Source organism: Phragmites australis, chromosome 5, assembly GCF_958298935.1.
Source record: "Phragmites australis chromosome 5, lpPhrAust1.1, whole genome shotgun sequence".
NCBI lineage: Eukaryota > Viridiplantae > Streptophyta > Magnoliopsida > Poales > Poaceae > Phragmites > Phragmites australis.
Window position 1 is genome coordinate 24,617,803 of NC_084925.1, and position 15,688 is coordinate 24,633,490.

At 42.5% G+C, this 15,688-nt stretch overlaps 1 protein-coding gene across 2 annotated transcripts; it reads right to left on the reverse strand.

Annotated features, from left to right (window-relative positions):
- Window positions 1-11: 11 nt before the first annotated feature.
- On the reverse strand, window positions 12-12,666 carry LOC133918992 (uncharacterized protein At2g33490-like). Of its 2 annotated transcripts, none has more exons than XM_062363169.1 (11): window positions 12,274-12,666; window positions 10,582-10,654; window positions 10,411-10,488; window positions 4,244-4,305; window positions 4,059-4,127; window positions 3,677-3,705; window positions 3,388-3,595; window positions 3,062-3,295; window positions 2,061-2,114; window positions 1,015-1,948; window positions 12-382 (listed from the first exon to the last, which is right to left on the reverse strand). In XM_062363169.1, the coding sequence occupies exons 1-11, from the start codon at window positions 12,382-12,384 to the stop codon at window positions 372-374; spliced, it is 1,863 nt and encodes a 620-aa protein (XP_062219153.1). In that variant the 5' UTR covers window positions 12,385-12,666; the 3' UTR covers window positions 12-371. The 2 variants fall into 2 exon arrangements, with proteins under 2 accessions (XP_062219153.1, XP_062219154.1); XM_062363170.1 differs by having other exon boundaries at window positions 10,589-10,654; window positions 12,274-12,335.
- Window positions 12,667-15,688: the final 3,022 nt, after the last annotated feature.

Below are 15,688 nucleotides of genomic sequence, written 5' to 3' on the forward strand. Positions count from 1 at the left end.
GTCAAAAATAGTTGAAGACAACATTACCATAATGTATTATATTCTGTACAGAGTTTCTCATTTCACCCATGCATCTATAAACAGAAAGCCACGGGATCTTGTTCCAGTAATATCAACAAATAACAAATACTATTTCACAAATAGTAACATGAAAAGAAACTGAGAAAGAAGCTTGTGATCTTAGAACTTGTGCAGGAAACTGAACCAGGGGTTCGATGTTCTTGCATTAAACAATCAAAATACATAACGTTTCCGTCCTACTTCTTTCCCTTAACAACACAGACGGTAGAATGAAATAATATTGAACCTACAATACATCGCTACTTACACACGAAATTGCCTAAGATCAGTCAGCATTTGTCTGGTATGTGTCACAAGGTTTCTGCAATGAAAAGAGAGAAGATTGTTAGATGGTCCATGACAAAAGGTAACCTGTGAAAAGAGCTGTAAAACAAAGACATAATATCTAGGGGCACTGAAGAATCTTATCCTTGCTACGGACCACATATAACAATGGAAATGCCATGGTTCTTTGGCACAGCCGCACATGTTCAAATCCATGCAAGCAGCCTAGTCCTCCCTTAGCACCTTGGGAACTCATAATGATACTAAAATTAACAAGCAAGAAACATGCTAACATCATAAGTCAATGGTATGTCGTATGGTCATTCTCCAATTACACTTAATATTCCAATTTGTGTGTTCAAATCGTTCCATATTATTTTTCAGGAAAGAACATAACAATCACGTTCAAAGAATAAATTTTCGTTGTTCGATAAAAAAGAATCATTGCTTCCAAGCAAATTAAGCAAAATACACCTAGGGACCTAGCTCAAAATTACTGAGAATTGCCCATGACAATCTTGAAAACAATGATGAATAATCTATGTCACGCATAAGATTCCAAGAAGAACTTCTGTGTGGTATAAATGTGATTGACCATTGAATTAAAGGAAGCAAGATATTTTAAAACAAAAGGCAATGGGGATCCATCATCTTTCAGTAGTTACTTACCCTTCATCCTTGTGCTACTTGTAGTTATTTTTGCTGCGTGCTGGTGGGACAAATCAGCCAGTGACAAAGGAGTTAGTGGTGGGGAAGAAAGATCACTGCCTTCTCTACTATGTCTAGCCTCCAACAACCTATTCACGGTGATGATGGGTATCCTCTGGCTATTTGATGGTATGGAATAGCTGCGAGTGAGGGTAGCAGGCGGTCGTGGAAGTGGCGAGGCTGTTTGCGTTGTTGGTGAGACCCAGGCTGGTCCTGTAAGAGTTTGAGTTTGGCGCTTTGATACAAGGGGACCTGAGTAACCAACCAAGCCAGAAGGTTTGAGGGACTCCACATTGGCTGGAGGCCTAGGCAGCTCATGAAGCTCACTAATTTTCGGTGATATTGTTGGATGTGGCAAGATCTTAGGGGGCACCTTTGGGGACACAGATGATGGCTGCCGAGAATGGCCATGCAATTTTACTGGCATTGCATGAGGCTGAGTCATGGGTGACCTGTGATCATTCAGAGAAGATGGTTTGCTTGACCCTGGTTTGCTTGGAATTGGACCTGACCAAGATTCCCTCTTCATTTTCTTGTAATCAGAAATCGACTGGGAGAACGTCGATAACCCCTCAGTACTTGATGGCATTTTAACATGGCCATTCGGCTTAAAATCTTTCGTCAATGGAGATGAATGCCACAGATTCCCTGCGACACGAGGTTTACTTTCAAATTGCTGTGAATGATGTGATCTGTGAGAACCTATTAATCTGGGATTCTTGTCATCAACTGGTGTTGGGAGTTTGTACGAATGCTTGGCTGAAGGTGGCTTCATTTGCCAAAAGCTCTCAGATGGATCTGGCAAATTGCCCGCAAAAATTGGTGCGGAATGCGTAGAAAACTCAGGCTTCACTTGTGGAGCTAAGACATCTCCCTTTGTTTGTTTGGCCTCCTCCTGCATATAAGAGGACACCAATATTAATGACTTCAGAATATGGCCGTGGTTTGATAATAACTAGTTAAGTATCAAGTTTTTCTAATATTCTATGCACTTAGTGGAAGCATACCTGCTTGCTTTCTTGTAGTGGCTGTGGAGAAGTTGTCACATCTCTTCTATCCAACTGTGCACAAAATTATAGATTTTTAATAAAAAAAAAGACAAGGTAGGTTTCTTTTATCATTTTACAGCAAAAAATGAAACAGAAGAATCTGAATGAGAAGTATATCAAGAAGATGAAGAGCAGTGAAAAATATAGCAACAGCCATACTTTCTGAAGTAGAAAAATACAAAACAATAAAAATAGAAGCTACTCATATATCAGTTCTTGATCAGAATTGCACTATTACGCGCTAACAACAATACCTCTAACTCAGCACTGGCCCATGCCAATTGCCAAATAGAAAATCCTTTAGAAACTTAGTCTCTGAGGCCATATTAGTTCTGTCAATCAGTTCGGACAGCAAACTGTGAAACTGGAGTCCTAAACACTATAGAACACATCAACTGGCACTAATTAGTTCTTTTTTTTAGCCTGGCACTTAATAGTGTTGGAAGAACAAGAATGTAAATAAAAGAATAGTACACATTTGGTAGGAGTTTTGATTTAATTTGGTGATGCAGTTTCTTCTGACATCCTCTAAAAAGTTTCTTCCGACACAATGCATCTAAACTCAACATCCTTTTTCAGTTCTAACAATATTTGAGCTAAATCATCTTAGGCTTACACTGGAAATGAAATACTACTGTGATACACTTTGCATGGTAAAGCAATTTTCTACAAGTAAATATTCTTGTTTAACAAATATAAATACATTGTTAAGAGCAGTTTGTTAAACATGCTGTGCTGGCATAAATCTATAAAAAGCAGAACTGGCCAATGCTACAAAGGATGAAAAATAACCTACCTCAAATGCTACCAATAATGCTTACTGACAAGGTATTTAAGTTGCGAGAACAAATGCGACAACATTAATAGAACAAATGTGACAACATTAATAGATGGACGAGTCTATATGAGAGGCCGCTAGTTGCATAAAAGAGAAGAACAAAATTACAAACAGAACTTACGTCCATTGAACCTCTTGAAGCAAGATAATCTTGATCCTTATCATTTATTTCATAGTCGAAACTAAGTTCTCCATCGTCACTGCAATTATTCTGGTCGGAGCTGTAATCATCGTTCTCATATTCATCATCCTCAAGACCACTGAACTGGTAGTCAATATGTTGTTTCTCAGCTATTGCTTTTACATGAGGTTCGAGTGTCTCAAGACACTTCAGCCCTCTCCTGAAAAAACTTAACTAAAAGTTCAAAGAACAGTAAGATAGTTAGGTTATGTGTCACTCAATCTCAGGACCAATCGACAGCCTTCAAGGAAAAAGAGTAAACCTACCTGAGCAGCATGATGGCGAGCAGCCTGTGTTAAAAGACTATGGAATTGCCCTTGCCTCAACGATTTTAAGCGAAATATGAACAGTGCTGCATCCTCTTGATACTCAGCGAAAGAACTTTGCAATTGTTCTGTGGAGAATGACTCGATTTTGGAATGCTTTGACCTTCCTTTTTCTCTATAGGATGCCCTCATAGCTTCATATGCCTCCCTGTGATGAAAGGAAAAAACATTGGTCAAAACAGAGTATCAATTATAAATGAGGATAGAATGATTTCACGTGTATTTGAACCTTTTCATGTCGCATTGTTGCTTCATGTCCTGCATCAATATGAAAGAAAATAAAATGTATTGCATGTCAGGATCTCACAGAAAAAATAAAGTAAATTAAGGGTCTATTTGGATTTTTTTTGGGAGGGGTGGTTGCATCCAAATCCTTATAATATAGTTCATACTGAACTAAATCCTAAAAGTTCCCAGAGCAATCCCCCTCTTCCAGACAGGGGCTAATTGTTTGTTTTCCCCTTCTTATTCACAGAAAATGTCCTACAACCATATTCATGATCAACAATCTTCTAAGACCTAATAGAAAGTTTGTAACAAGTAGCTAGTATTTTCATATTGAATCAGAATACATAATTGTATAAATTTAAGGTAAATTTCATAAATCAAACCTCTACTGTTTGTAGCTCCTTGAGAAGTGACTCCGATGGGGTTGTGATTGTATGAATAATATTTGAACGCTGGATAACCAATGTAATCATGTCAGCGTCACCATATTCTAATGCACTTAACATCCGGAAAACCTGATGAATTTTCCAAAGCATGTTTATGCAGAGCAATAGCGGAAGGAACTTACATAAGTATCTACAATTTTTTGTAATTCAAATTGGGCCTTTCCCAGCATCATCAGCACTCTACCTGCAGTCAAGAGAAAATTAGTATACCCCGCTATGCTCTTTTTTAAAAAGACGCTACCTTTCATGGTTTCCCAGACACAATTATTTTTATAACTTTGCATTAATACAAATGAATAAATTACAATATTAATAAAACAATTTAAATGACAAATCTAGTGGTACATTGTTGACGGCCAGTTTGATAGTTTTAAGCATATTAATTCTCACATTTTAGAAAGTTTCAGCAAGAGGATTCTAAAGCGTCATTTATGAAAGGATGAAGGGAGTCGTGAACAGTGTAAATGTTTATAGAGAGCAGTAACTCCACAAACAAACACCACAGCAGTTTAGCTTACGGGGTCAAAACTTAAATATGTAAGCTCGGAAAAACAAAAGTAGTATTATGAACATGAAAAATACTAAAATCAACTTACTTTGGCATTTTTGGCATTTTTGGTCCAAAAATGCCAAAGTCCAAATCCTGGGCTATATTTTAGGAAAGACCCGGTGGTCTAGTTCTATATGAATATGTATGGGAGATAGCATAAAAAATTAAGTAAGCTGTTACGATTTATTCAAGAAACTTGCATGACAGCTTAGCATATTGTGCTTCTATAAAAATTGCCTCTACAGTCACTGGCGACTTACAATCTGCTTTATGTTAGATTTATATGCGCAGTTGTGTATTTACTCTCTAGTATAGGGTGTTTTTTTATATGTACCATACCCTTTATATCCCCTTTGGGGCTCAGTAATAGAGTGAGTTGCTCATTTGTTTCATGGTATTAGGACCATGTCCACCACACTGCCGCCGACGTGCCACCGTCAATTCGTCGGTGAGCCACCACCGCCGGCCGGCGAAGGTAACTCCCTCCTCTCCCTCTTCTCTCCCTCTTTCCCTCTCTTATTTCAGCCAAACCCCACGCGCTGCTTAAGCCCCGCCGGAGCTGCCACCGATTCGTCGGTGAGCCACCACCACCGGCTGGCGAAGGTAACTCCCTCCTCTCCCTCTTCTCTCCCTCTTTTCCTCTCTTATTTCAGCCAAACCCCACGCGCTGCTTAAGCCCCGCCGGAGCTGCTCAGACTCCTAGCCGATCCAGGCCGCCGCCGACAGAGCTGCTCGATTCGCACCTGATTTGGCCTGCTTCGCTTGAGCCTCCATCGGCCAACTGCCTCCACCTCTAGTTCAAGGCTGTCGTCGCCCAATCCCCTGCGTTGGGACATTGTGGCCGCGGGCCTCTACTCTTGCGCCTTCACAGGAGCTCCATCGCCGCCCAAGCTAAGGGCGCTAGGCCCGTGCACGCCTGGGGGGGGGGGGTTGCAACCCTGCTCATCCCTTGCTGAACCGCCGCCACTACCAGAGCCGCGCTCTGCCAACCGTCCGTTGTCGCCTGCTGGCGTGATCGTCAGCGCCGCTCGCTTGCGTTGTCGCCTGTTGCTGAATCGCAGGAGGTAGCCACGACTGTCTGGCGTGATCGCCTGCTGCTTGCTTCCTGCCTGTGTACTTGCGTGCATGAGTAAAAAAAAAAGTGTTCTTCTCTAGCTGTTGTGTTCATGGCGTCCTTCAGGAGGCCTGGTGCTATTCTGATCTTGCGGTGTCCAGTCTTCTTCAATGGCACCAACTGGGGAGTTCGCGTTTCACACGGAGATCTACATGAATGGTCAGCAGCGAGGGGCTACCTCACCGGGGAGTAGGCATGTCCTCTTTATCCCCTTCTGACTCCACCCAGTTACCCGCTGGATGTTGATGATGATGCTAAGATTGCTTTTCTCAAAGCGTTTGAGGCTAAGATAGAGACTTACCAGTTTGATCTCGCCGTCTACGAGACTTGGTTGTGTGAGGAAGCCTGTGCCAAGGCCATCTTGCTTGCGACCATTGAGGTCGACCTCACGATGTCCCTTAAGGGTCTCGCCACTACATAACTGATGTGCACTCACATTCGCCATAGTTAGGAGATTCGCAATGAGACGATGTACTTTGCTGTTGTGGAGGAGTCTCAGCCATTTCGTCAATTGGACTCTACTGTGGAGGAGTTCCACCGTCAGATGTTCGCAGTTTGGCAAAGCTTGGACAGTTTGGGTCCGGAGTTATGTGGTGCTGGCACTTGTAGGTGCTGTGACCATCATAGGAGTCAGAGAGAGATTATTCGTCTTCACAAGTTCCTCTCTTGGCTCCGCCCTGAGTTTCAAACTGTCAGATCACAGCTCCTGACACATCGTCTATGCCCATCGCTTGATGAGGCGATGCCTGAGCTACGTGCTGAGGAGACGTGTCTTCGGGTAGGGGGTGTGAGTTGGGCTCCACGGTCCCCGAGTGTCCTAGCTGCTTCTTTGGCTCACAGCTCCTCAGGTGCCTCTACCTCCTTTGACGCCACAACCCTCCCTAGTGGTGGCAAGGGCCCCTTCTGGTGTCGTCTGCGACTACTGCGACAGGCTCAATCACATTGCTAAGGCTTGTCGTAAGAAACAGTGTGACAAGCAGGCATGTCGTGGTGGACGCTCCCCTTAGGGGTCGGGTGGATCCTCTCAGTCGAGCTCTCGTTCTGTGTCTGCCGTAGGGTAGGAGGTCCTCGCACTGTTCCGTCGTCTCACCACTGCAGTTTCTACCTTAGTACTCGGGACTACTTTTCAGGCTTCTGATTACACACCTCCTCCTCCTCACCCAGGTATATCATCCACATGGTTCTTTGATTCCGGTGCCTCCTTCCACACAACTCCGAATTCAACTCTTTTGTCTTCTATGTCGTCTCCTAGCTCACCTCTCATAGTTTAGACAACAGATGACACCTCCCTTCCTGTTATAGGACGGGGCACTCTCTCCATTTCTTCATTTTATGTTCCTACTGTCTCTCATGTTTCTAAACTTACAATGCAACTTTTGTTCGCCAGTTAGATCACTCATCATAGATGTCGTATCATTCTTGAGGCTGACTCTTATTGTGTTCAGGATCTTTGCACTGGCCTTCTGGTGGGGACTGATCCTAAGCATCATGACTCTCAGAACCTCTAGGAGCTTGATTGACTGTGTCTTCCTTCAGTTGTTTCGGTCAGTCCGTCATCCAATTCTACCGCCTCCGTGTTAGCTGCTTCCTCTACCACAACTTTTGCACAGTGGCATCGTCTAAGCCATCTCTCTGGTTCTAGGCTTTCCACTTTGGTTGGTAGTGGTGTCTTAGGTCCTGTTTCTGATGATACTACTTTTCATTGTATGGGTTGCAATCTTGGCAAACGGCTGCAACTCCCTTATCCTTCAAGTGATTCTGTGTCTTAGCGTCCCTTTGATCTTGTTCACTCTGATGTATGAGGGCATGCTCCCTTCGTTTGGAAAGGGGGTCACTCTTATTACGTGATCTTTATCGATGATTATTCGAGATTCACTTGGATTTACCTTATGTCCACTCATGGTCAGTTTCTTTCCATATACCAGCAGTTTGCTACTATGATTCGCGCTCAGTTTGACTCTCCCATTCAAGTGTTTCATACCGACTCTGCTGTGAGTACATTTCAGATGTGCATCATCGCTATCTTGCTGACCAGGGTACTCTTGCTTAGTTTTCCTGCCCTGATGCCCATGTTTAGAATGGTGTTGCTGAGCGCAAGCATCGCCACATTCTTGAGACTGCTCGTGCTCTTCTGATCTCTTCTGACCTTTCAGCTCACTTCTGGGTTAAGGCTATCTCTATGCTATGCTCAGAATGGTGTTGCTGAGCGTAAGCATCACCACATTCTTGAGACTGCTTGTGCTCTTCTGATCTCTTCTGACCTTTCACCTCACTTTTGGGCTGAGACTGTCTCTACGGCTATCTTTCTCATTAACAAGCATCGTCCTTTGTTCTTCAGGAATGTACTCCTTATGAGTGCCTCTATAGCACACCTCCTACCTACAGTCACCTTCGGTTCTTTGGATGTGTCTGCTATGTTTTTCTTCCACCTCATGAGCGCACTAAGCTATCTGCTCAGTTAGTTGAGAGTGTTTTTCTTGGGTACAGTACGAAGCACAAAGGTTATCGTTGTTATGACCCTGTTGCTCGTCGAATGAGGATATCTCAAGATGTCACCTTTGACAAATCCCGTTCTTCCTATCCTTGTTTTTCCACCCTACTCCATCCACTTCAGCAGAGCCTTTCTCTAACTTGACTCTTCCTAATTTGTGTTTTTCGCTACCATCCTACTCCACACAAGTACCACTCTCCCCAGCTCCTTTGCCCACACCACCATCATCTACATGCTCACCAACCTCCGCTCCACCTTCAGTTGGTTTACCTCCTTCGATGGTTCCTCCTTCTCATGATATCACTCACTTCTACGCCTGCCGTCCACAACATCCTCCACCATCTGATTCCTCTCCATCCCTTCTCGGACCTGCTCCGAAGTCTCCACCTCTGTATGATCTATGTAATCATCGTACTATTCGGCCACCGGAGCGCTATGGCTTCGCAGCTGTTGTTGCTCTTGTCGAGCCCAAGACCTATCGAGAGGCCGCTGTTCACCAGGAGTGGAAGCATGCTAGGACTAAGGAGATTGCTGCTTTGGAATGTACTAGCAATTGGGATCTTGTTCCTTTGCCATCTCATGTCACTTACATGTGGGTCTATAAGGTTAAGACTCGCTCTGATGGCTCTTTTGAGCACTACAAGGCTTGTCCTATGGCTCGTGGTTTTTAGCAGGAGCATAATCATGACTATGATGAGACTTTTGCTCTAGTTGCTCATATGATCACTGCTTGGACTCTTTTGGCTGTTGCCTCTATTCACCAGTGGTCCATCTCTCAGCTAGACATCAAGAATGCTTTTCTCAATAACGAGCTGCATGAGGAGGTCTACATGCAGCCACCTCCAGGATACTCTGTTCTTAATAGCATGGTCTGTCATTTGCATCACTCTCTATATGGTCTCAAACAGACTCCTTGGGCTTGGTTTGAGAGTTTCTCTTCTGTTGTTACTGATGCTAGCTTTAAACCTAGCGACCACACCCTGCTCTCTTTATTCACACTGCTCATGGTCGCACGCTTCTTCTTCTCTATGTTGATGACATGATTATCACGGGTGTTGATTCTCAGTTCATTGGCTTTGTGAAGAAGCGTCTCAGTGACAAGTTTTTTATGTCTAACTTAGGCCCCCTTCGCTACTTCCTTGAGATCAAGGTCTCTTCCACGTCTCACAACATCTACCTCTCTTAGGAGAAGTACATTTAGGACCTTCTTGCTCGTGCTGCTCTCACCGATCACACATGGCTGAGACACCTATGGAGCATGGTGTTCACTTGCGGCTCACTGACGATAAGCGTCTTGTGGATCTCACTCGCTATCGCCACCTAGTTGAGAGTCTTGTCTATCTTGGGATCACTCGTCCTGACATTACTCACTTTGTCCACATCCTCAGTCGGTTTGTTTCTTCTCCCACTTAGCTACACTAGACCCACATTCTCCGTGTTCTGCCCTACCTTCGTGGCACCGCTTCTCGTCGTCTTTTCTTTCCTTGCTCCAGCTCACTGCAGCTTCAGGCATACTCTGATGCGACTTGGGCTAGTGATCACTCAGATCGTCGTTTGCTCTCTGCCTACTGTGTTTTTCTTGGCTCCTCTTTGGTTGTCTAGAAAACCAAGAAGCAGACAACAGTTTCCCATTCGAGTGCTGAGGTTGTTGCGGGCTATGACGGCGTTGACAGTTGAGGTCACCTGGCTACTGTGGCTCCTTGAGGATTTTGGTGTGACGGTTACTGCATCGACTCCTCTTTCCTCTGACAGCATTGGTGCGATCAATATTTCTCGAGATCCTGTGAAGCATGAACTTACCAAACACATCAGAGTTGATGCTTCCTATACGAGATCGCAGGTGTAAGGTGAGGTTGTCTCTCTTCGATATGTGCCTTCAGAGCTTCAGTTAACAGATTTCTTCACGAAGGCACAGACAAGGGCACAACATAGTTATTTCCTCTCCAAACTCAGTGTTGTAGATCCACCATGAATTTGAGGAGGGTGTTAGATGTATATGCATAGTTGTGTCTATACTCTCTAGTATAGGGTGTTTTCTGTATATGTACCGTACCCTGTATATTCCCTTTGGGCTCAGTAATAGAGTGAGTTGCTCATTTGTTTCATTTTACATCATAAAATTGTATGTGCTTACCATTATCATCATCATCGCCATTAAGTGCAGTTTTTGCGAGGAAGCAACCTCCCATTTCCTCCAGAGCCTCAGAAAACTCTGCATAGACCAACAAGCTCTCAGTTACAAACATGGGAACACAAACTGAGTAATTCCAAGCAATCCAATATCTGAAGTAAGACCATAAGATACCATATACACTATTTGTTGTAGCGGCCGCAGCTGAAATCAAGCCATCATAGCAGTTTCTCATGTCTTCCACCTCCTGCAAAGAAGTTGAAAATCATACTTCAGTGTCAATAATGCAACATTGCCAAAAGGATGATTGTTTACTTGGTATATCCTTTACGATTTAACTGCCGACCAGCAATAAATTGCAATAATTCCATCCCTAGTGAGTGTGGCTGGTTGCAGCAGTTAGAATATGTTAAAAATACAAGGTATGGCTAACATCGAAGTGTTTAACCTATATAAGTGAACTAAATCAAGCAAAAGCAGGCTCTTATGCCATTGGCATTGAACAAATACTTATGAGATCCTACATCATGGCAAATGCAGCAGCTGTTGTGCCAAATAAGTAATTTGAAACTGCTTCTCCGCGGTTATATTTTTATGTTCTGCCATGCTATGTTATTGAACAAGATAGTTTTTTTAGAAAAGTTCCGTCCTTTTGCATTGTGTAATGCATACAACACTTAGTTCATTATTACATCATCTCAGCTCATAACTGAATGTTAAAAGGAAATGAAATGAAAGCGTAAACATTAGTTGCCGAAACTTCCAGAAGTTAGAAATTGTCATTTTCAATGGGAAAGTTTTCAAAAAAATTATCAAAACACTGCATGTCTGCATCCTGAAACAGTCAACCTATGGATCACCGTTCAAGCATGGAGCCTAAGACACGAGCAAAATAATCTTAAAGCTAAAACAGTAGAACTTGATTGTGAGAGCTTCAAAAACACGCTTGGACAGCAGCGTAATTATCCGAAGTCCAAACAGCGTAGGCCCACACCACGCGGAATCCGAAATGGAATATGTCGTGTTTCTCAGCAAGCGTTCATACAACGGGGCGACACTTGTTGATATCGGAGTAAGCCTAGCATGTCCATTAATCCCGAAATGCACCACCTCCAGTCAAGATAACGTCCAATGGCTGACATTTTTTTATAGCAACTTTCTCTTATCCACGTTTCCTTCTGAAACTTTGACAAAGAAGAACCAAACCCCGAAATGCCAAACTGATTCGGCGCATACACGTAAAGAGGTTGCAAGTCTTCTTCATGGGTTAGAACCTAACAACAACCTTACCCAACCGATACTTTGACATTTTGTTTTACAAAAAAAAAACTCCTACTTGAATTGAAAGAGAAATATTACTTTCCGCAAGATATTGTTTTCAATAAACATATGGCGATATTTTGATCCTAAAACTGTTGACACAGTTTTTTTGGTCAATAAACAAAGAATCACCGTCGCATAGTCTTTCCACTCAACAAAAAAAAAAAATCAAAAAAGAGAAAAAAGGAAACAAATATTGTGGAGGCGTGGCCATGAACGAGCGTGGTAATTCGAGGGAGAAATCCTGTTTTCACACGAAGATCATTTCCGATTAAAAGAAACATTAATCTCATTCGTTCAATCGCACTAAATGATGAAGATTCTACCGTTTGATCATTCCCACCTAACCAATAATCGAAAACTCACAACAACCAAGAACAACCCCCTCCACTTGGAAAACGGCACAAAATTAAGCTGCCAAAACCGCAAAATTTTCAGAGGACACCTCCCAAGATCCAATTTTGACTCCGAATTCGCCATGGAACCACAAAATCAAACCCCAAAATTAACCCAGAAATAACAAGAGAAAAGGGGAAAGCTACGAACCTGGGCGGCGCAGACGAGCTCGTCGAGCTTGGCCGGCGGCGGGTGGTGGCCCCTCCGCTCCTTGGGGTGGTGGTGGCCGAAGCCCCGCAACTTTCGCAATGGTGACTTCATCCCCGTTACCGCCCAGACTCCACGCGGCTCAGCTCTCCTTGTTTCTGTCTCTAACCTCTTGTCTCCTTGCAATGGTAATTAACCAGAGAGAGGCTCCAGCTTAATCAAGTCTCTAACCTTTTCGTAAGCCCGTGATGGAAAGAGCCTTCTTTTCTGTACGTCCGATCCTCTGCTGCCTTGGAGTTTGGATTATGGAGGACTAAAAATAGCCACTTGGGATGGAACTTGGGGAGAGAGAGAGAGAGAGAGAGTAAAAATGGAGGTAGGGAGAGATTTAGTGCTCATCGCACTACTTATAGTTTCTCTGTTTAATAGAAATGGAGAAATATGGCCCACGCGGCCATGCCCATAGTTGACCAAGTGGAATTGTGAGGAAGGAGAGAGAAAGCACCAGGTGTGCAAATAGGAGCACTAGAATTTGGCGAACTCAATGTTCTTTTGGTAAAGTGGAATTGCCAAAAAAAAATTTAAAGAAATTGACTCGTAGGATCCAGTTGGCTGAAAAAGAACATTGTCGTAACTATGGTCACAGACCAAATAAACAACAAACTTGCAATGTAGCCTCGTCTCATTTGATGCTAAGGATAGACTTTACCAAGCTTTGTTGGATAGACTTTACCAAATATTCAACGAAAAAATCAAAGTTGATTAACTTATCCATTTTTGACTTTCAAAATTCTTTTGTTCCAATAATAGCTTTACTCTAACTTTTACAGTAATTATTTCTGACATGTGACCAGTTTTCTGTCAAAGAAAAGAAAAGAATTATCCCCTTTAGCTGAAAGAAAACTCGTCTACGGAGGAGGGAGAGTGGCCCATTGGTCAGGGATTAAGCAGAGTTGACCCATGAAATCTATGGCTTGTTCACGCGGTCTCTTTCTTCTCCTCCTTTTCCCTTGGCATTGGTGGACGACCATAGCGGAGAATGGACACAAGCAACCTTGTGAGGATCGCAATCCTAGGCAGTATCTTTCCTGTTCCTTTAGAAACAAAGCACAATGATACCGTAGGATCGTATTGCAAGATTAGGATTCTATTATATTTGGTATGCCCGAGTATTATTGCAAACCGTGAAGCACAAAATGTCGAGCCAAATGGGCAATGGCACTTTGCTGGTTGCTTCCGAAGCACGGAACAGATATTTGATCTCTGCTCCTGTAGCAACGTTTCCTTCAGCTGCATGCCACGCCACGTCCGGGTCCAAGGAGGGCCGTATCTAAGAATTTGAGGCCCAGGTGCTAATCGCAAAATGAGGCCCTACATTTGAGAAATACCGGTAACCAAAATATATTTCTATTTCATTATATAACTGCAGCATGTTTTTCTTTAAATACTAAAACTTGTTTAGCAAACCTCCGGCTCTAAGATTTATGTAGGATTTAAAGTTTATAGGATGAAATAAAATGGTTTAAATATATATTTCAGTCCAAATTAAAAACAAGATGTATAAATCAAATACCCTTGATTTTTCACAGCTCCAACCTCAAATAATTTTTTAAGTCAAAGATGACTAGCTCTAATAATTACATTAGAGTTATACTATACATTCATGCTAAAAAAGTAAAAGTAGTCTTCAACACCTCACTGCTTCAAAACTAAAAAAACATAAATATTTAAACATCGACACATGCAAGTTAATGTTCAGCAAGAAATAAAAAGACATGCTTTTGCTCGAACCTTCCTATGTCGAGTTGTAGACCCAAAGATAATAGGGATTCAATCTTGAGCAGAGAGAGAAAGAGGAAGGGAGAAACGTGAGGAAAATAGACAGAGTAAGATGTGGGACACGGAAAGGACGTGTATCCTCTGACTTTGCTTCACAAAGTCACCGGAATGTACAGTAATATGAGTCTGGATAAACAGTACCCTATTATTATTTACTGTATCATAATACTGTAACAATTTTACTTTTTATGAAGATAATGTAGAACGTAATCTGATACATCCGTTCCGAATCTAACGGTTTAAAAGACCTAATGTCATGGTACTGTTCATCCTAAAACAAAGTGATAGGATATCACACGGAAGGTGCCTTGGTGCCTAGGAAAGGAAACAAATGGAGGCTGTTAATTGCTGTACTGTTTCCTCTTACCTAATATGGTAATTAGTTGCTGCTTAGTATGTACCTCAGCAAAATTTGAGGCCTCTATTTTTTGAGAGCCTGTTCGATCGCCTAGCCTGAACCTGCTAATATACGGCCCTGCGTCCAAGTCGGACGCGCTAGCTGCTTTGACCATTGACCTGTCGATGCCCATGCCGATGGGCTACGTAACCATTGATGATCCGTGCTCCAACCAGCAAGATATTCCTGGAATTTCGCTTCTGCCCTTCATGTGCCTGTGTTGACCAAGAGGACGCGTGTACTGAATCAAAAGGTGGGTATTCCTACGAGATCACTAAACGAATAAAAGATTCTGAATATGACGTCCTAGGTCTAACAGAGCAAGTGTTCCAACTTCAATTTACTATTTTACTTGGAGGCAATTTGTGAATAAAACTCTTAGGAATGTAGAGTGCATGTACACTTAGGGAGACAGGTGGTGGTCAAAATGTCTTACTTGTCAAATGGGACATTAATATGCTTATCTCGATGCCTAATAGATGCTTACGCATACAATGGCACCTAATTTATTTATAGAAAATATCACCATTCAAGTGGTGACAGTAGATGAACCTTATATAGGTGCTTCACGACATGGCTATATTATCTCTTTAAGCACCATCAATTCATAAGAATCTTGCACTCTGCATGCCCATATAGGAAAACGTAAAACGTATTTCACTCATACGCAAAACAGAGATGAATGTACAATATTATTGAAGAACCACAATCCACCATCCAAGTGCAATATACGCAAAACGCATTTCATTCATACTACGCAAAACAGAGATGGATGTACAATATTATTGAAGAACCTTACAGTTTCATTCATACTACGTAACCACATATTTCAAAAAATTGTTTGACAACGTCTAATTGGTCAAAGTCAAAGGTGACAAGTATGTATGAATGGAGGGAGTGAATTCAACAAACAAGTTTCATTCATACTACGTAACCACATATTTCAAAAAATTGTTTGACAACGTCTAATTGGTCAAAGTCAAAGGTGACAAGTATGTATGAACGGAGGGAGTGAATTCAACAAACCTTGGTTTGATGGGAAACCTTCATCCAATCCTCTTGTCTAGTAGTGTAGGAGTCACGTACGTAGCAGCAGTCAAGCATTGTTGTAAGACAGACTCGTTAGTACGTACGTCTCCAGCCCTGCACGCACACGCTGACAATGCATACACTGCTATTGTC

What these genes read in the sequence shown, in the direction of transcription:
- LOC133918992 (XM_062363169.1), bottom strand. Translation starts at nt 12,384, where the DNA reads ATGAAGTCACCATTGCGAAAGTTGCGGGGCTTCGGCCACCACCACCCC. An exon ending in TACAACAAATAGTGTATATG is followed by an intron (nt 10,489 to 10,581) that starts GTATCTTATGGT and finishes TGGTCTATGCAG; the next exon opens with AGTTTTCTGAGGCTCTGGAG. An exon ending in CACTACAAGAAAGCAAGCAG is followed by an intron (nt 1,949 to 2,060) that starts GTATGCTTCCAC and finishes TCTTATATGCAG; the next exon opens with GAGGAGGCCAAACAAACAAA.